This window comes from Elaeis guineensis, chromosome 5 (genome assembly GCF_000442705.2).
Source record: "Elaeis guineensis isolate ETL-2024a chromosome 5, EG11, whole genome shotgun sequence".
NCBI classification, from domain to species: domain Eukaryota; kingdom Viridiplantae; phylum Streptophyta; class Magnoliopsida; order Arecales; family Arecaceae; genus Elaeis; species Elaeis guineensis.
This window is the reverse complement of record NC_025997.2, coordinates 124,080,926-124,101,597: the sequence shown is the minus strand read 5'-3', so window position 1 is coordinate 124,101,597 and position 20,672 is coordinate 124,080,926. Positions and strand designations below refer to the sequence as shown.

Here is a 20,672-nt window from a genome sequence, read left to right as displayed (position 1 = left end):
CTGATTTCCTGAAGCAGGACTTCTGATCGAGATTCGTGGGCTCGTGTGGACGACTCCTAGAGGCCGGACGCGTGTGCGGCTTGCAACATCATCCTTAAGCCCGGATCAGCGAGGTTAGAGCGTCTAACTTGCAAGGTAATAGATCTGATCTATTATTTAATACATACATTAGATGTAGCTAGCATAGAAACATGTTGATATGATCAACATGTAGTTCATACTATATTTATATATATTTTAATTTTTGATTTAATGCTATGTAATAATCATGTAATAGGATCTTAGATCTAGAGATTTTCTGATCTTAGAAAATAAATTTTGATTTATTTTAGTCTTCCGCTGTATGATCTTGAAAAAGTTTCAAGATCTAACCCTGAAACCCTAGATCTGGTTCCTACACCTACATCCACTCTCCAAAGTCCTACTTGAGAATTTCAATCCACTAACTTGTATTCAACCTGAATACACTCATCGAAAACTCCGACTCTAGCTATCCCAAGCTAGTCTATTTGTTTTCCGGGTACAAGCCCACCCAATATAATTCGATTCAAGGTTCGGATCAACCTTTCCACATTTTGTAACCCTTCCAAAACAAAAATAATAGCTCAAAAAGAGTATTACAGTTAACAGCACAAAAATACAAAAGAAGCTCCTTTAATGAGTGAATAAGGCATTAAATACACTTTACACAATTTGAAGGAAGCTCTTTCTGATTTTCTCAAGGTGGTTGGAGATTTGAATGAGCTCTTAAGGAGTTGGTGAACTTGAAATGAAAGCTTCTTGAATACTTTAAGTGGCCTCTTGCTTAGGATTAAAAAGAATGCTTGAAGAAACTTTTTCAAAATCTTTCTCTCTTTCTTTCTTGTTTTTGATTCCCTCCTTTAAGTTCCTTTATATAACTTCAAATAATGATAGAGAGTGATCTGGGCTGAAATAGAGCCGTTAGAGCACATTAAATGAGCATTAAATGCAATTGAAATGGGTTAAAAACTAATCGTTGCGAAACTTTTCCGTCACAGGGGTCGACTCATAGGGTCGACTCATGGGGTCACAGGGGTCGACTCATGGGGTCAGCTCATATGGCACAGAACAAAAATTGACAGTTCTGTATTTTTGGCTTGCACAGCAACAGAGGTCGACTCATGGGGTCAACTCAATTGGGTGTGCCAGCTAAAAATAACGTGCCGTTCAGCCCCTTTTGCCATGAGTCGACTCATGGGGTCGACTCAAATTTATAAACATGATTTTCTTTCAAAATACACATCCAAAAATATTGAAATTACCTCCAATAGATTACAAATCTTGTGTTCTTGCTCTTGAGACTTTCGAATCAGAACTTGATAAAATTATGATTTTGTCCCTGAAATACAATAAATCTTTTTCCAAGCCAGAATCATTAGTAATCCCCTCAAATGCTTTGTAATCATCAAAATCGATTCAAGGAGCAACAATTATATTATAATATATTAAGAATAATATTATTATATTATTATTATTTAATGATAATTTTAAATTTACTAGAAATATATCATTGTACTTTATACTTATAATAAAATTATGTAATATCCTACTTCTATTTGCCTTATTTTTCTAATCAAAATAAAAATAGTATTAAAAATAATATATTATAAGTATAAATAAATATATTAATTCTATAATAATAATAAATATTTTTTTATAGGATTATTAATTTATAGGGCTAATAAATATATTTTTATAGAATATATTGATAGTTAATATAGTAATAAATATATTAATATTTTATTATCATATATTTCATATGATTAACAAATATATTTTTATAAAATATATTATTTATAGTTTTGGTATATTAAATAAATTATTTGTGATACTTAGAAATATTTAATTATCGAATCATGACCATCAATTTTATATCACTAGAGATTAAATTATCTTAAGACTCAAATCAACAGTTAGTATTAAATCATCATGATGATTTATTTACATCACGATAGTGATTTTATTTCGGTCACCAAATATCATTTACATTGCTGTCGTTTTCATCCCTTCTCACACCCATCCTCTCTGTAGGGCAAAAACAAATAAAATGGATATTAAAACGGGAGTAACTATATCAAGCCCGACTTTACACGGGGCCTGCGATGGGGGTGAAGCGAGCCCTTATCAGCACCGGGGAGCTTTCCACAGTGTTTTTTCCAGGCCTCTGCGAAAGAAAGGGAGGGGGTAGAGAGAGAGAGAGCGAGAGAGGAATTGGCGGGAATGGCTTCCCTCCACCTCTCTTCCAACGGTCGCCTCCGCGCCTCCCCAATCTCTGCTTGGAAGCCATCGCCTGTGCACATGAGTTCTCGGGTTCTTCACGCAATGCCCCTGCGCTCCAGATTCCCCAGTGAGTACCTCTGCATTTACTTCCTTTTTCACTTTGTTCTATCGATTTTTTTTTTCTTGGTTTTTGGGGATTTTGATGGTGGTTTTCTCTGAGTGCAGGGATCTATGCTTTCTCCAGCAATGACATCAAGGTGGGTTCGAATATCGAGGTGGATGGCGCTCCCTGGAGAGTTCTTGGTATGGAGCTTCTGCTCTTCTAATAGAGACGTAGTTTTATTGCTTAGTTTTTACGAAATGAAGCAGGAGATGCAATGGAAGAAAGGGATTGCCCCACTCGGGGAATAGGGTGTGGAGAGAGACTGAGAGGCTTGTTTGTTCCATATTGCGGGTTTACATGTAAGCATATTATTGTAGAGAAGGGGGATGAACTGTAGGATTGGACATATGTGCATCTGATAAAATAAGAATGCTCTCTATGTATTTGGACGTCTTGTATCTAACGTATTTGAATAAATGCATGTTAGCATAGACTTGCATTTTATCTTCAGCAAAATCCTATCAGAAGTCTTAAAGATATATCTTTTAGTAGATATTATGTGTTGTTTGTTATTAAGTATGGAGAAAAACGATAAGTGTTAAGTTTTCCTCTGTTGTTTACTATAAATGCATATGAGATTCTCATGCTGTCTAGTGGTAAGAAAGGACAAGGTTGGAACTTTAAATCTAAACATAATGATGGTGAAATGATGGTGATGCAGCATTTGTATTTATTGAATATTGGTAATTATTATCTCATGGACTGATGACTAGTTGTTGTTTCTGTTGACATACTCACTGGATGAAAGTTAACTTTTTGAATTTGAAGTTCATTTCTTCTTGTGATGGCTATTGTAGAGTTTCTCCATGTCAAGCCTGGAAAGGGTGCCGCATTTGTGAGGACAAAAGTGCGCAATTATATAACAGGCAATACAGTTGAGAAAACCTTTCGAGCTGGCAGTACGGTAAATATAAGTTTTATCTAAAAGCTGGTGCATGTCTAGAATTTTATGAATTGGGATTGTTTTGGGGCACCGGGCACCTGTGTTCATCAATGGTAACTCAGTGGATAAAGCATCAAAAAAGTACTGCTTATTTCAGCATATAATACTTTTTTGAATAATACCCAAGTTTGATCCCTGGAACTCCTCCAAGGGAAAGCCTTTAAGGAAGAGTTACCAACCAACCGAGCTAAGCATTGTTGGCTATTTCTGTATATAAAGATTAGTTTGTCAACAATTTAATGATAATTCTGTGGAACGAGGGAGCTTGCCTTACCATTAGCAAAATTGGGTGCATAACATGTGAGGAATTAGCTCTTGCAGATTACAAGAGTGAACACATACAATAATAATAACATCAGCCAACAAGCTTTTGGTCATCTCATTGGTAGATTTTACGAGTCTTGCTCATCTATCTACATGCAACAAGCTAGCCTTAAACATTTTAAAAATAAAGATATAAATAGCATAATTATTGCTTCTATAGAGAAAGAGGTGTAATGAACCTAGTTGAAACAGCCTTGGCCTCCATCAGCTTGTACATGATGGATCTTATATGACACCACTCTTCCTAACCTTATGTAGTTCTCGAAAATTTAAAAGGCCAACACAATATTCATGTGATGGGCAACAAGAGCTATGTTTATCTGTGTCATTTCCTTGTAATTGTTGTGCATAACAAACAGATGATGAGCCTAATGAGTTGAATTATTCATATTCATTTTTATTTATGCTTTGGTTGCTATGTGTTGCCATGTTTTCCAGCATTTGTAAGTATATAATTGAAAAATTTTGATGTAAAGTAAACATTATGCTTAGAAGCATGCATTGGGTAAATGTGTGTGTTGTCTTAACTCAAGGAAAGAAAATTATATCAGGTGAAAGTATTGTGTCCTGTAGTACAAGCGACAATCATGTAGAACACCAATTTTACATGAAAGTTTGGTGTGCGGTATCAAGTGCTTATGAATAAAATGAGCATAAGTTATGTTGTTAAGGACTTAAGGTCAAGGTTTCAAAAATACTGGTGGGACAGTGAGGAGTCCCCCCATTCTGAGTTTCAGGATGGGAAGAGTCAAGAAATGGACCAGGACAGGATGGGACATCCACTATCTCTATTGTCAATATGCAAGGCATTCCATTTCATGAAAAAAACAGGCGACCTGTCCCACAGTATTACCTTGGTTAAAATGGCCTTGCTATGGACCAAATATTAATTCTGATTTAGTTTGTTTGGTGTTAAGGTGCAGTAAAGGCGTAGTTTATGTCACTAACTTATAAAATAGTGCCATATTTTGTATTATTAAAATTTAAATTCTCTGTTATTGCATGGTTAGTTTGCTCGGTTGAGCAAACAAAGAAAATTTCAGACAGGTATTTTAATGTGGCAAGCCACCATTGATCATGTTCAACAACATGCATCATTATGTTGCTTAGGTTTTACATAGTGTGTGCTCTGTGTTGAAACTGTTATAACTTTAGTTTGCATACTTAACCTTGTAGATGCACATTTTCTGTTGACATCAAACTTTCCTAGGCTTCCATGAGAATACTGGAGAAGAGCGTAGCGTCACTTACTGTTGCCGTTTAATACATTGTTACTTGTACTTACTGTGAAGGGTATATAGGTTGTATCTATAACTGACATGTCAGCAGACACACATGTGCCATGTGACACAATGAGCATTAATTCATTGACTACAAGCTGATCATGAAGAATGAACCTTGTTGATTGGATCACATGAACTGGTTTCCTATGTTATGTTTAATGGAGTGTTTCGCTCTGCAAGTCTTTTGCTTTAAAGATGGTTTTTTCTTCCCCTATCATTTGTTAAGTTCTATAGTCCTTTTACTAAGAAAAAAGAAAAAAAAACTATTATGCTTTAGCTCTGGTCTAACAACCTTTTCACATGCTGCTGGACTCTTTCAGATACAAGAAGCAAATGTAGTAAAGGAAGCCAAACAATTCACATACAAGGATGGGACCCAGTTCGTGTTCATGGACCTGGTAATTGATGATGTTCTTAACAGTTGATGTTTGCGATCTTCTTATTAAGTTCTTGGAAGTAATTTCTTAGTATTTTAATATGCTAAAGTCAGGAGCATGCCACTTTCTAATGATGTTATTTTGGAAGATTTTTTCCCATTCCTGAGATACTTTTCATGATGTTACTGACTTGCCAAATTAATTTTTTGATTTTTACGTGGAGTTTGACTAAATTGAATTCACAATATGAAGAACATCTTTTTGAAACATAAGACTACTTTTATGTGTTTGTTTTTATATATAATATCACTGTAGGCCCATTTAAAATCAACCTCTCTTCTAATGGTGCAGTCTTATATACAGTCACCCAGACTTCCTGATTTGAGCTTTCATTTTGTTTTGGGAAGGTTAAGGCGAGAAGGTGAAAGGAGTGGAATGGATAGCAAAATGTTTGGTAGGTCAAGAGAGATTTAAGTTTAGGAGAACTAGGAGCCTACTGTTTCACAACATCACAAGACTGATCTAACAGTTTCTTGTTGCTTCTCATGCTAGCAAGTGGTAAGTGGCAGTCCAGAGGGGCTGCGACCAGGAAGATACATCAGATCGCCACTTTTTCATTTTGCCATTGTTTGAAGCAATGGCAATAATTAAGTTGTGTACATGTTAAATGTGCTTATCTTATGCTTCTCAACATCTTGGGTTGATCACTTGGATATTCAACTGCTGCCAGCTGGGATTTATTAGGGATGAAAATGGCATATATGGAGGACATGTTTTGTTGGAATGTATCAAGTTAAAAGGGTGGCCACATAATTGGCTGCTGGGTGGAAAAGGAAGCACACACTTTTTTTGCTTTAAATTTTAACTGATGCATTTTATTAGGAACAAAAACCAGATTAAAAAAAAAAAAGGAAAATACCTGATGCGTCTAAGTCATCTCATCAAAACTGAAACTGCTCCATATGGGGGATAATTGATATATGGAAGCCTCAGAAGGGAGATAAAGAAAGGTTGTTGGTAAGAAAGGTGGTTGGTAGCTATATTTCCTGGAGTTGTGATCTAAAATTAGCTAGCCATGGTTTTCAAACTTGGTGATTTATTCAGGTGTTTTAGATTTCTGGATTGCAGGTTTTGGTTAGGGTGGCAGCTTCATGCATACAGCAGGAAAAAGTTGTCAAGTCTTATCACATCAAAAATAAAGGGGGTTGTCAAACCTTGAGTTCTGTTGTTATATTTTTATAGTTACCTAGTGCTGGCAGGTGCCCAAAGTTACGTTGGACTTCACTTTGGAGTCAAAAAAGGAACATAGTTCCTTTAAAGAGGGAAATGTTGTTTAGACACTCTTTTCTTCATAGTTGCTGTGTATTCATTAAGTCTGTGCCAAGTCGCTATTAACACTAGAGAATTTGTTGTTCATGTCAACCTAACCAGACTTAGTTGAAATGAGAATATGATTCCCTTAGAGATGGAAAGGTTTGTTGGACGCTGTTTTTGTTGTGGTGTCCCTAATTTATCAGAAGTAATAACTTGTTCGTGGTGTCCAAAAGCCAGGTTTCAAGTAAAATTGAAGAAAATTTTCATGACAGTTAATGTCTACTCTTTTGACTGATTAGGACTTAATCTTTCTATTTTTTTTTAATCTGGAAACTATCCTTTTTCTGTACATGGATTCAGTGATTACTAAAATTTTTAATAAACTCTGAAGCGTGAATCCAAGAAAAAAGTAACTATAGTCTGATTCAAGGTTTTAAAAACCACCAAAATGGGATTGTATGAACAAAATAGTACCATTCAGGCAGAAAACCAGCACTTGAGACACAGTGTGTTGGTACCTGGTGACACCAATTTTTTTAAAAAAAAATGGTACGCCCTCTAATACCACTTTTTAAAGTCTTTGTTTGACATGTCTGATGCATTTGGTGTGGAGGACAACATTCCAAGCAGAGCCTCATTGATGTGCTTGGGTGTTTGAGTTTAATATTGCAGTTGATACAGAAAAGTAGTTGTGGGGGAAGGGATAAAAAGGTGGGGAATTAAGTGATTAATAACTATTTGTTTGTCAAGCTTGCCATTATCAATGTGAGCTTTATTCATATATGTGATACATATGCATGCACAAGCGCATATATATACATACATTCACACGTACACATTATGACATTCATTCAATATTTTATTCAGTATTCTTCTCTAGTATGTTTCAGAAATTATATTGAATTATAACAAGGTAAGACTAACAAAATCTAGGGCACACTTAAATACCTATTAAATATTATAGATTGCTGGTATCAAGGTTCATCATAGTAGTACCGGAGGTTGTACTAGCCATATACTAGTTCAGTACGCTACTGGTATGCACAGTACAGACCTGAGGCACCAAAACCAGGAAGAGATGGAGGAGAGGGAGGGAGAGAGGGAGGGGGGAGAGAGAGGGGAGGCATACTGATGGTTCATGATCATCATCGTCATCGGTGGCAGTTGTGACAGAACCCTGACCCTACCAAGTATAGTCGCAAGAGGAGTCACGACTTATGAGAGACGAGGAATGGAAGAGGGGGAACAGGGGAGAGAAGGATCGGGAGAGAGGGAGAGGCAAGGAAGATCAAGAGAGGGGAGACGGCCAGGAGGAGTCACGGCTCACGACGCATTTGTAGAGCAGCAAATCATCTTGTTCACTCCAAAATAGCCTGAAACGGCTCGAACCGGGTGGAATCAAACAGTTCAGCCCGGTTCTCACCTGGGACTGAATCAGGTGGCCAAACCGTCTGTGTCCTTGGTTGGTCCGGTTCGGAACAGTTCAATAGTGCTGGGTCCCTACAGTACTTACCGCATTTTTTTTTCTAATCACTCTTCGTCATGCTTTGCAGCCATGTTGAACAGGTAATAGTTTGAATGCAAACCAAATGTATGCAAGGCAATAGTTAGATTGATCAAACCTCTCTTTTCTGTTCTTTTTTTTTAATTGTCCCTTCATCTTAATGTAGTGGTTTGGTGATGACTTCATGGTAAGAATGAGAATGATGGAGAAGTCACACCCATAAAGAGCAGGAAGTGTTTTCTTGTTATGATAATTCTTTCTTGTAATAAAAAGTATCTCTTTGCATTATATATATGTATGTATATATATGATATTAGAAAAGGTGACATGATTAGGGAGGCCATGAATGTCTGGGCAAAAATCAACTTGCTATGGGTCAAGCTGGATTCTGATCAGACCTTTTATGCAGATGAAGAATGTTGATGTGACTCAAATTCAACCCAAACCCGACATGTTTCAACCAAGTCCATGGCTGAGAGCTATTAAATTTGCTTTAGTGTGGATCTTGTTATGCTTATGGAGGCCCAAAAATATAAGATGAGCATAGCTGAAATTGAAGACATTGAGATTACTATAAATTTTAACTAACAGGGAACAAAATTAAAATTAAGTAGAACACAGGAAGGCAAGTTGTTGTACCAATAACTTATAAGATGAATGAAAGTAGTTTGATATGGCCCATAGGCGTACAGGGTAAGTATGACCTGCCAAGACAGCAGCCTTGACTCCAGTTTGAATGGTCGCTGATCAGAATACATGGGGAGAAAAAGGAAGACCTGGATGGAGGTAACTGGAATTGTTTCAAGGTAAATTCTTGTTGAGTGTTTAATTCATACAGTTGATTTTAAGTTGATGGGATATTTTGTCTCTTTATCATTGGCTTTTGGCCCTCTACAGTTATACCTTGGAATCTCGTGGGATGTCTGCTTCTGCATTTTTCTGATTCTAACTTGCTAATTTCCCCTTAATGCCCATGATTGATTATTTTTAATGCAAGAAGTCCATGATATTATAAACTGTATAGCTTCTATTTCAAATTTAGATGTCAAGTATGTATGTACTTCCAACATTGGTATGAAGCAATGCTTTTAAAAATAATTGCTTCAGTGCATCATAATGGAAATTTTGGAAAACTTTGTAATGCTCCCAATTTAGAACGGAACATAATTATCTGTTGATATTCGTCTTTTTACAGGTGACTTTTGAAGAATGTCGTTTAAGTGAGAAGGAAGTCGGTGACAAAAAGAAATGGTTGAAAGAAGGCATGGATTGTAATTTGCTCTTCTGGAATGGCCGGGTATTTTCTATTTTGAGACTTCTACTTTTCCAGCCCTTGCATCATCTGTGTGAAGAATAGGTCTTATGTGTGAGTTCGGTGATGTTTTGTTCATATGACTGATATTTTGTCCGTGTGATTTGGGTGATGCTTTGTTGCTTTAATTGAAAAATCATTTGTTCATCATTTTCTTGTCATGCAAAAACCAGATACATTTAGGTGCCTGCTTGTGTGTGGAGAATTTTGTGATGCATGATTTGTTGTGCTTACGCATTATATCAACAAAAATATGGTCTAAGCAGTAGTGTACTATTTGCTAGGTTATTGATTTCGAGCTTCCCATCACAGTTAAGCTAACTGTTGTGGAGGTGGATCCTGGTGTGAGAGGTGACACTGCACAAGGTAATAACGATAGATCTCTCGCGTAGTATTGACCAAGGTACGCCGTCTTGGTACTAGGCCTTATTACCAATGCCACTCTATCACTATATTGGTACACTCAGTACGGAGGCCGGTTCGGTGTACTGAGTATTGGTACGTTTTCCATACTATGTATGGTACTGAACCAGTGTGGTACAATATGCTCTGTACAGTCTGGTTTGATACAGTATAGCATACTTTGGTTTGGCTACATAAGCTTCTATGTACTCTGCAACATCTCATCTCAATTTTACCATTTGTGAAAATAACTTGCCAAATTCATTGCAGGGGGGTCAAAGCCAGCAAAACTTGACACAGGTGCTGTTGTGAATGTACCATTGTTTGTGAGTGCTGGTGAAGAGATACTAGTGGACACTAGAACTGGCCAATATATGAGCCGGGCATAGGTGACATAGCAATTCTCTCTTTTTCGGCTGAGGTTTCGCTTTGTCATTTTTTAATTGATATACAATCATGTAATTGAAGGATTTCTTAAGGGGTTCACAATTTGGTTGCTTAAACAATTATCAGAACAATTTCATCAAAAAATTCAGCAGAACAAGTTGCATGTTGTATTTTGCATCCTATACATATGAATACCTTTTCGGCTTTCCTACAAACTAACACGCCTACTCTGTTGTCTTTCTCTTGGATTGATCATCTCATAGTCATAAATGGTGAGACCGTGAGAAGCATTTGTATTTTGTCATCATTTGTGAAAGATGTTTGACGCCCAATGATCAACTCAAAAAGATGAAACTCGATCTTAAATGATGAAATCATGATGAGCAGAGTTATTAAGCAAAAAGGAACTTGTTTAGACGTGCTAGTGGCATCAGACCATGTTTAAAGCTTGAGAGCACATGAATAGTATAAATATTGGGACACACTGAATTGCAGGTATCAACTTGAAATGCTCTTTCGGATTTCTGGCTACACCGTTGCTGCATGACTCATTTCTGTCTGGAATAACTAATAAAATTGCTCACCTATGAAACTATGGCTGTGTGTTTTCTCGTTGAATTCTTACCTTTCTCCCCACTAAAGTTAATCCAATATAATGTAACTTGTTTCTGGTATTTAATATCTTATATGTGATCACCGTAGCTAACTCTTCTCCCCGTGCATGACAAGTGCAACTTTTCAGCAAAAGTATTCCTAACCTTCTCAATAACATATATATGTATTTTTGATATACATAATTGTTCCCCCATGTGCATCACACAACAAAATTTTCACTATGCTCCTAGTCATTTGAATTACATATGTATGTGTGTATATATCTATGTATATATGCGTATATAAACTAATATGGGCGTGCAGGCACACATACATAGAGGGGGGTGGATAGAGGTAGTTTTGATATAGAATTTTTTTTGGTGAAGAGATCTTATGTATGTGTGTGTATGTATGTATTATGTGCATGTAAACTAAAATGGGCATGCGCAGAGAGAGAGAGAGAGAGAGAGAGAGAGAGGGGTGGGGGGAGTTTGGATATTGAACTTTTTGGTGAAGAGTTCTGGTATCAAGTTCAATGCCAACAGCATATCTAAAGCCCAAAAAAGTACATCTGGACTCATGTCCCATGATTGGAAAAATTGGTACCATGAACAAAAACAAACTTTTATCTTCCCAAGTCTAGGCCGGGCAACCCCGAATCCTTTGGTTTAGCCCGCTCCTTCCTGCGAACCCTCCCACCCCAAAAGACCGGCCTCAGCCACCTCCGCAGAGCTTGGGACACCCTCCAGGACCTCCGTGGCGGTTCGGCGCTCCGAGTCTGCTGCTGGACCGGCGGCTGAGGCGGTCTGACGAACCGGGCCGGGCTCGGCGCGGAGTAGCTCCTCCTAAGAATGGTCCGGTTCAGCTGGATCTCGAAGGTGAGCCGCTCGAACTCGTCTAACAGCGTCGAGTGGCGATCCCCAAAGCACACGTGAAGGCTTGCTCTTCTCCCTTCCTCCATGGCAGCCTAAGAAGAGGAGGAGGTGATTGTTTGCTAATTCTAGATTTATTCCTCCGAAGGGATGTTACTTGAAATGGAGTGAGCATCTAATGCTTTAGATGCTCTTTAATGTTGTAGTTAATATTAGTTATTGAAGCTTTGACGTGCTTGGGAGGTCAAGCATCTGAGCGGCCGATCGAGAGGGTTCATGTAGCGGACCGGCCTGAAACAGATGGGTTGGTTGGGCTGCACCCTGGTCGGGCACGAACCACATTCGAGGGTGCAATTCTTTGTGCACCGCGCATGGTGCAGAAAATCATTTGCACCGCGCGCGGTGATTGGATCACGCCATCGCGCGCGGTGCACAAAGAATTTCGCTATTCGAGGGTAGACGTTGGCAGTGAGTCCAAGCAGGAACATGCCCGAGACTGGGTCCAAGAAAAGTACTTCGGTTGGATAAGCAAAACGTCCCTTTTGTGTAAGTCTTGCAGCATTAACTAAACAAGAAAGGTTGCCCGCGCGCGGAAAAAAAAAAAATTACATTTGAGAGTCAAAGGAAGAGCTAGGAGTCCAAAGATTTTGTTCTACGGATCATTCTATTTTCATCTCATGATCTTATTTTCTACTTTATAGTGATCAAAATAATTCAAAAAGAGCTGTATGATTTCATTTAACTATTGAGATAATCAGATCTGCTCTCTCCGATTCAAAATTGGCCCCCAATTCTACATCGATAACGGATGTCGGACCAAAAGATCCGATTAATCGTCAAAGTAGGATCGCCAGGAGAGTTACCGGTTCGACTGTAGCATCTACAAGCTTCATCACCTCGACATCCTATCGACGTTCTAGAACACGAAGAATGGCTGACTGCCTATCGATAACTTCCAATCACCTTCCCAAGCAATAACCAATCCAAGCGCTCGACACACTGTACTACCGATCACCCTTCGGTATGAAATATGAAAAACTGACAGAGAGTCGGTATATCAGAATCACCGACCTATTATAAAATCAGAATCCACAATTATGATACCACAATCGTGAAGAACGCGTAACGGCTGCATACCACGATCATTAGTGGGCATAAACTGCCCACTAATTCTATGATTATGGTCCAATAATAAAGATTAACTATCTTTTAGTATCTTAATAAGTGGGACCCCACGTGCTCAACCACTACTCATGAATCGTCTATAAATGGGAGGTAAGGGAATAGCTATGGTAAGAACAATTTTTTAGACCGAAATTCTATCAAATTTTATTCTCAATTTTCTGTTCACCACTCTCTACTGACTTAGCAATCGGAAGGTTCCTGCCGGACAAATTTTGGCCAATGGACTTGTTTTGCAGATAGCTCTCCATTGAAGTTAGGCACTCATGGGGATTAGTCGTAATAGATTGGCATACCAGGTAGGAGGCGGACGTAGAATCCCACAGCCATGCCAAAAATGAGAGTGCAAAATCTCTCCACTGGCTATGTCAGGCAGTCTTCTCATTGAGAAGACCTTCCACCACCGCCAGCAGAGCCCAACTCCTCGCATTCAGTCATCACTACGGACGTCCAACAATTCACTGCATTGGTGCAGCAAGTAAAAATCCTGATGGAGGCAGTGCATAGTCTCCAACAGATGCAACAATAGTTGCCTGCAGTGGAGGAACCAGCGTCGCATATAGTGCCGTCCAGGCACAATTGCCGCATTCCACGATGATCTCCTTCTCCAGCTCTAGAATGATGACATGCTCGATATTCCCACCATGTCGAGTCACAGCCATCCTGGCACTCTCACTATGTCACTCACCATCATTGACAGTCTCCTCCCCATTCCCTTCGTCACTACTCAAAGAAAGGGAAATGGCCCCGTTCATCTTCGAGCTCTTCAGAAGAGAATTCTACTCCTGAAATTTCTCAACAAGAATGGCTCGACGACTTTGAGCGCAAGCTCAAAGAAATCGATCGTTGTCTTGCTCAACTTTAAGTGGATATCAAGATCATATCAAGAATCTTGGTATCCACATCTCTCCACCTTTCTCTTAATACATTTTGGATGAGCCGATCCCGACTCGATTTAAGATGCCATAAATAGAGCCTTACGATGACTCCACCGATCCTGTTGATCACTTAGAGAACTATAAAGTTCTTATGATGATTCAGGGGGCAACCAACATCCTCTTATATTTATATTTTCTGACCACCATTAGAAAAGCTACACGAGCTTGGTATTCCAGACTCCAGTCGGAAAGCATTCATTCATTTGAGCAACTAGAGTAGTCATTCATGGCTCATTTCAATATCAGTAAAAGAATGCCGCAAACGTCCGACAGTCTTTTCTCCATCAAATAAAATGAAGGAGAGACTTTAAGAAGCTTTTTGGCATGTTTTAATGCTGCCACACTGGAAGTTTGAGACCTCAACGAGGACATGGCCATCTCGACTATGAAGAGAGGGTTTAAAAGTTTCAGGTTCTTTTACTTCCTGGATAAGACGTTCCCTCGGATATATGCAGAACTTCTCGAGCATGCGTACAAATATATCTACACAAACGAGGGCGCTACTGACGATGTTAATCGGAAGAAAAAAATTAGAAGAAAAAATAAAAAAAAGAATAGAGCCCCAGCTGGACCAAGTCGAGTATTAGCCGATAAGAGAACTTCATCCCACCGATGGAGTCCAAAATTGAATAACTTCGGTTACAGGTATAACTCCTATACTCCTCTCTCTGCTCTTCGTGTATAGATTCTAATGAAGATTGAGGGAGAAGATTACCTTCATCGTCCACCACCGATGAGAGCGCCACTGACGAACCGCAACAAAAAAAAATACTATCGATTTTATCGTAATCACAGTCACGATATCGAATAGTGTATTCAACTCAAAGATGAAATAGAAACTCTAATCTGATGAGGCTATCTCGAAAAATATCGATGCGACTGACCAACAATCTCAGCCTCCTACTGACCAACAATCTCAGCTGCAATCCGAGGAGGTTAACAATAATTAACCAACTGCAGGAGTCATCAATATGATCTCAAGATGACCAACAGACTGGGGGGCAAGTTCTGAAGAGGAATCATCCAAGAAGCAATGATAAGACAATGTAATTTTCTTTTCGGATGATGATACTCAAGGAGTGCAAACTTCTCATGATGATGCTGTCATCGTATCTATGACGATAGCAAATTATGATGTAAAAAGAATACTTATAGATAATGAAAGCTCTATAGATGTTTTATTTTACTCCATCTTCTCTCAAATGTGTTTACCTACTGACGGACTCAATAAAGTTTCTACCCCTTTAGTTGACTTCACAGGAGATGCAGTTAGTATAAAGGAAGAAATTACTCTCCTTGTAACTATCAAAATCAAACCACGACAAAGCACCGTCTTCTTAATGTTTACTGTTGTCCGAGTGCCTTCTACTTATAACTCCATACTCGATGATCGGGACTTAATGCGTTTAAAGTAGTTGTTTCGACAGACCATCTTCTTATCTAATTTTCAATAAAAAAAGAGATCGAGGAGATGCGAGGGGATTAACAACTGACTCGATGCTGTTTCATGATCTCTATCGAAGGTAGCAAATCTAAAAATCCTCTATCTATTGACAAACTAGATCAAAAAGATAATGAAGGAAGAGGTGAGCCAGTTGAACAATTAATTTTGATCCCATTAAGAGAAAATAATTCGACGAAAACTATTCAATCGAGTCACTTCTACTTGAGTCAGTACGAGAGCCATTACTAGATTTACTAAGAAGAAATGTCGATATCCTTGCTTGATCGACAGCCGATATGCCTGAAATTTCACTAGATGTAATAACTCATCGATTAAATATTGATCCAAAATTTAAATCGATGAGACAAAAGAAAAAAAATTTTGCCCCCAAAAGGCAAAAGGCTGTCGATAAAGAAGTTGACAAGCTTCTTACGGTAGACTTCATGAGGAAAGCCAACTATTCGAATTAGCTAGCTAATGTTGTGATGATAAAAAAAGCTAACAAAAAGTGATGAATCTACATTGACTATACTGACTTGAATAAAGTCTGTCCAAAAGACAGTTTTTTTTATCGAAGATTGATCAACTAGTTGATGCAATATCGGACCATAAACTCTTGAGCTTTATGGATGCTTTCCCGGGATACAAGCAGATTCGAATGGTACTCAAAAATGAAAAGAACATAGCCTTCACGACTAATAAAGATATCTACTGTTACAAAGTGATGTCATTCGGTTTAAAAAATATCGGAGGGACTTATCAACAGCTAGTCAATAAAGTCTTTAAAAGACAAATCGGATGGAACATGAAAGTCTATATTGACGATATATTTGTGAAAAGTATCAAAACACATAATCACATCTGAGACTTGAAGGAAGCTTTCGATACATTAAGACGACACTAGATGAAGCTAAATTCGATTAAGTATACTTTTGGTGTAACAGTTGAAAAATTTTTTTGGTTTTTTATGATGCGGCCAGAAATTGAAGCTAATCCAAATAAGATAAAGACCATCCTCAACATGAAGCATCCAAACTTTAAAAAAGAGGTACAACAGCTGAATGGAAGAATCACCACACTTAGTCGATTCATTTCGAAGTCGGTGGAAAGATGTCTATCTTTCTTTAAGACCTTACAGCAGGGAAAGAACTTTTCATGGTTAAATGAATGCCAATAGATTTTTAAAGACTTGAAAAGATACTTGACTTCTCCTCCACTACTTATAAAACTAAAAGATGAAGAAATGTTGTATCTCTATTTGGCCACATCTCCGAAGCGATTAGTTCGATTCTCATCAGAAAAGATGAAAACTGAATTCAAAGACCTATTTACTGTATAAGTATAGTACTCCATGACATTGAGACTAGATATTCGAAGGTAGAAAAGATGGTCTATGCTCTTGTTATATCAACCCAATGACTTCGACCATACTTTCAAGCATACTTAGTAGTCATTTTAACAGACCAGCCTTTAAAGACAATCTTACAGCAATTAGATATCTCCAGTTGGATGATGAAGTGGGCAATTGAACTCGATAAATTCGATATACAGTATCGTCCACGACCATCAATGAAAGTTCAAATTTTGACCGACTTTGTCATCGAGTGTACCACACCCGACGATAAATCTGATGACAAATTTGAGCAAATTGAGAGCATGAAGGCCAAACCAGAATCTATTTGGGTATGGCATGTTGATGGAGCATCCAATGCTCAAGAAAGTAGAGGTGGCCTCACACTCATCAATTTCGAAGGGATAGTGGCTGAATATACCCTTCCATTCAATCTTAAAGCTTTAAATAATCAAGTCGAATATAAAGCCTTGTTAGCTGGCTTGAAGATTGCAAAAGAGCTTAGTGTGGATAAATTGAAGAATTTTATCGATTCACAATTGATCACCGGACAAGCTAAAGATGAATTTGAGGCTCGAGATCTAATCATGAAGAAATACCTTCAAAAATTGAGAGATCTCACCCAAATCTTCAAGTATTTCGAGATCTCCCACATCTCCAGAATAGAAAATGCACGCACTGACACACTTTTTCGATTGGTGACTATTTCTTTCAGTTTACTTGATCGAACATTTATCGAATACCTCGAACAATCGAGTATCGACAAAATCGAAGAAGTACAACAAATAAATAAAGAATCAAGCTAGATGGATCCAATTATTCGATATTTGACTGAGGGAACTTTACTCGAGGACTCATTAGAAGTCAAACAATTATGGTGGGTGGCTTCACAGTATATGCTGATGAATAGACAATTATACAAAACATCATTCTCTTTTTCATTGCTCAAGTACTTAAGACCTACCGAAGCTGATTATGCTCTTCAAGAAGTCCACGAAAGGATTTGTGAAAATCATCGGGAGGGCAAATTACTAGCTTATAAAGTCTTATGACAGAGATATTACTGGCCCACCATGAGGAAAGATGCTGTTGAGTTTGTTCGAAAGTACAAAACATATCAAAAGTATGCCAATATTCAGCATCAACCGGCCAGCCAGTTAATGCCAATCATTGCATCATGGCCCTTCGCATAATAGGAAATCGATATGCTTGGTCCTTTTTCTCCAACAACTGGTCAAAGAAAGTTTCTAATTGTTGCCATAAATTACTTTATTAAATGGATGGAAGCTGAATTCTTAGCACAAATTACTGAAGGCAAAATGGAAGACTTTATTCAAAAGTTCATTATATACCGATTTGGATTGCCACATACCATTATTATTGATAATGACCGACAATTCGACAATCAGAGGTTCAAAGAGTTTTGTACAAAACTCCATATTATCCATAAATTCATCTCCATCGGCCATTCGCAGCCAAAAGGAGAAGCAGAAGCGACAAATCGAACAATTTTACATGATCTCAAAATCGAATTGAATGAAGCCAAGGGTTTATGGGTACAAAAATTATATCTGATCTAATGAGCATATCGAACAATTCTTCGCATTCCAACAGGAGAGTCATCATTCAATCTAGCATACGAAATAGAAGCAGTGATCCCATTAGAGATCAGACTACCATTAACGAGAATCGAATAGTATGCAAAACCAAAGAATTTCAACCATCGAAGAGCTGACTTGGACTTACTCTCAGAGGCTCAATTACAAGGTCAAATAAGGATGACTGCATACCTACAAAGAGTGGTCCAGTATTACAATATAAGGGTTAAACCGAAGGTTTTCCATTCCGAAGATTTGGTTCTAAGAAAAGTAGAAGTTTTAAAACCCTTGGAATAAAAAAAATTATCTCCCAATTGGAAAGGCCTATACAAGGTGATCGAAACCTTTCGTCCAGGTGCATATCGGCTTGAGATCCTCGATGGAATGACTATCCTTCGGACATGGAATGCCGACAATCTACGAATATATTATCAGTAAAGTTATCTTTATGATGTGATATATTCACAATGACATGTTCGGTTTTTAATAGACTTTAGCTAAATATTCAGCTATCTATAAATATGATATTTGACCGATGATCCATCGATTAATTTATATACCGATCCGACTCCGATTGGTCGAAGGATATTTGATTGATCTCCATATATCAAATATTCATAAAGTTAATTGATTGATATTCGATTACAAAATCGACTCTGATCGATCAAAGGATATTCGATTGATTTTCGTATATCAAATATTCATAAAATTAATCGGTTGATATCCGATTACAAAAATTATGCCCAAAGATTAGTTGGTTAATGCCTGACTAAAAGGCAAACTTTATGACCTCAGTTGATGAATTACTGATTGCTATTCGTCTAAATTAGCAACAACCATGTATGACGAACTAGTTGGTCATCATAAAAAAAAATGATGATCACATTCAAAGAGATTCGATACTTAAAAAATTTTCTTCATTATCCATTGAAGGGTACAAAAATCGAATGAAGGTTCGGTGACAAAAAGAGAAAGAAACTATACTGATTGCCGCTCGACTATTTTCGATGCTGCCACTTTGGTCACTACTACCGTTTTGGCCTCCTGGACTTTGATAGTAATTGGTTCTACTTCGACAGACGTCAGTACGATTTCTTTAGTAGTTAGAACAGTTTCTTCGACAATCGATGCTTCTCCTGTTGCCTTTTCTCCCAGAGTCGAGATGATGATGCTACTCAAATCTAAATCTGGGTAAAGCTCTGCAACAGCATCTCTACTATCTTCAAATCCTATCCAGTAGCCTTCATCACTGCCTTCGAGGACTTCTTGTTTGAAACTTTCAGATTTCTTATAGTCCTTGATGGCTCGATTAAGAGCTTTCTGAGCGGTCTTCGCCGCTTTCTTCACGGTTGTTAACTCGGCATCGGCCAGTGCCAACCTTGCTTCAGTTATCTGATACCTTTTTTGCTCGTTCTCCAATTCACGAAAGTAGTCATCATGTTTTTCTCGGAGTCGGCTGATTGTATTCTTCTTTTGATGAATCTGGATTTCTTGGGATTTGACAGTCTATTGAGCCGATGCTAACTTGGCCTTCAAGCGGGAGATTTTTTTCTTATATTTCTTCTCCCGATCGATCACCACTTGAAGAAGCTCGTCAGTGACTTCCTTGTCAGCATTTATGATGGCAACTCAATCGGTCCATGTCCGATCGAGTTCCAGTAGTCTCTGAATTCCTATCTCTAATGTCGATGCATCATGCACTAACTGAAAAAGACAACATTTAGAATTACAAGATGGAAAGAACAAAAGCGAGTGGATAATGGAATATCGACTTACACTGAGGATGGTGGGGTAAAATGATGAAAAGATGTCAGATATGCTCCGATCCTTTCTATTCTCCCAATTTGTCGAGAAAAGTATAGCCTCCAAAAGTCGCTTGGCCAGTTTTTGGTTTCCCAAGGCTAACTCGCCTACGAGTACCTGAATGTCAAAATGCTCCATAAAATCTTTTGGAGCCTCATCGACAGCCAAAACCTGCGGTGTCTTTCTGTATTCCCGAGCAGATGGCTGACCGACTAGTATCGCCATCTATTCGGGTGTGGAGGACCGTCGGGATGATGATGGCACCCGAGACATCGTCGGTGCCGCACTGGTAGATGGTGGATAAACGATCGTGACATCACCATCATGATGACCACTAGAATGCTTAACCGGTGGAGGAGCTTCAGCTAATGGTGGAACCCCCAGAGCTGATAATGCAATGACAGGATCAATGCGGGTCTCAAAAATATCCACTGAAGGAGCATCGGGTCGGGTCTTTTTTCGGACCTTGAGATGGATCCGCATCAATAGTGGGCCTCTTTCTTATGGCATTCCATCGAATCTCATCCACCAATGGTCGCATGCCTATAGATAGAAAGTGACAATAACTTAGCCACAAATTTTTGAGGTTAAATGGAAAAAATTGAAAGATCAAAGACAAGTGCTATGCTATACCTAGGGA

The 20,672-nt window shown here is 38.3% G+C and overlaps 1 protein-coding gene across 2 annotated transcripts; it reads left to right on the top strand.

Moving 5' to 3' along the window:
* The first annotated feature begins 2,112 nt into the window (after nt 1–2,112).
* Nucleotides 2,113–10,420, top strand: LOC105045986 (uncharacterized). Of its 2 annotated transcripts, none has more exons than XM_073258403.1 (7): nt 2,113–2,368; nt 2,467–2,544; nt 3,202–3,278; nt 5,275–5,352; nt 9,345–9,446; nt 9,746–9,827; nt 10,134–10,420. In XM_073258403.1, the coding sequence occupies exons 1-7, from the start codon at nt 2,242–2,244 to the stop codon at nt 10,250–10,252; spliced, it is 663 nt and encodes a 220-aa protein (XP_073114504.1). In that variant the 5' UTR covers nt 2,113–2,241; the 3' UTR covers nt 10,253–10,420. The 2 variants fall into 2 exon arrangements, with proteins under 2 accessions (XP_073114504.1, XP_010922748.3); XM_010924446.4 differs by having other exon boundaries at nt 2,115–2,368; nt 3,202–3,308.
* Nucleotides 10,421–20,672: the final 10,252 nt, after the last annotated feature.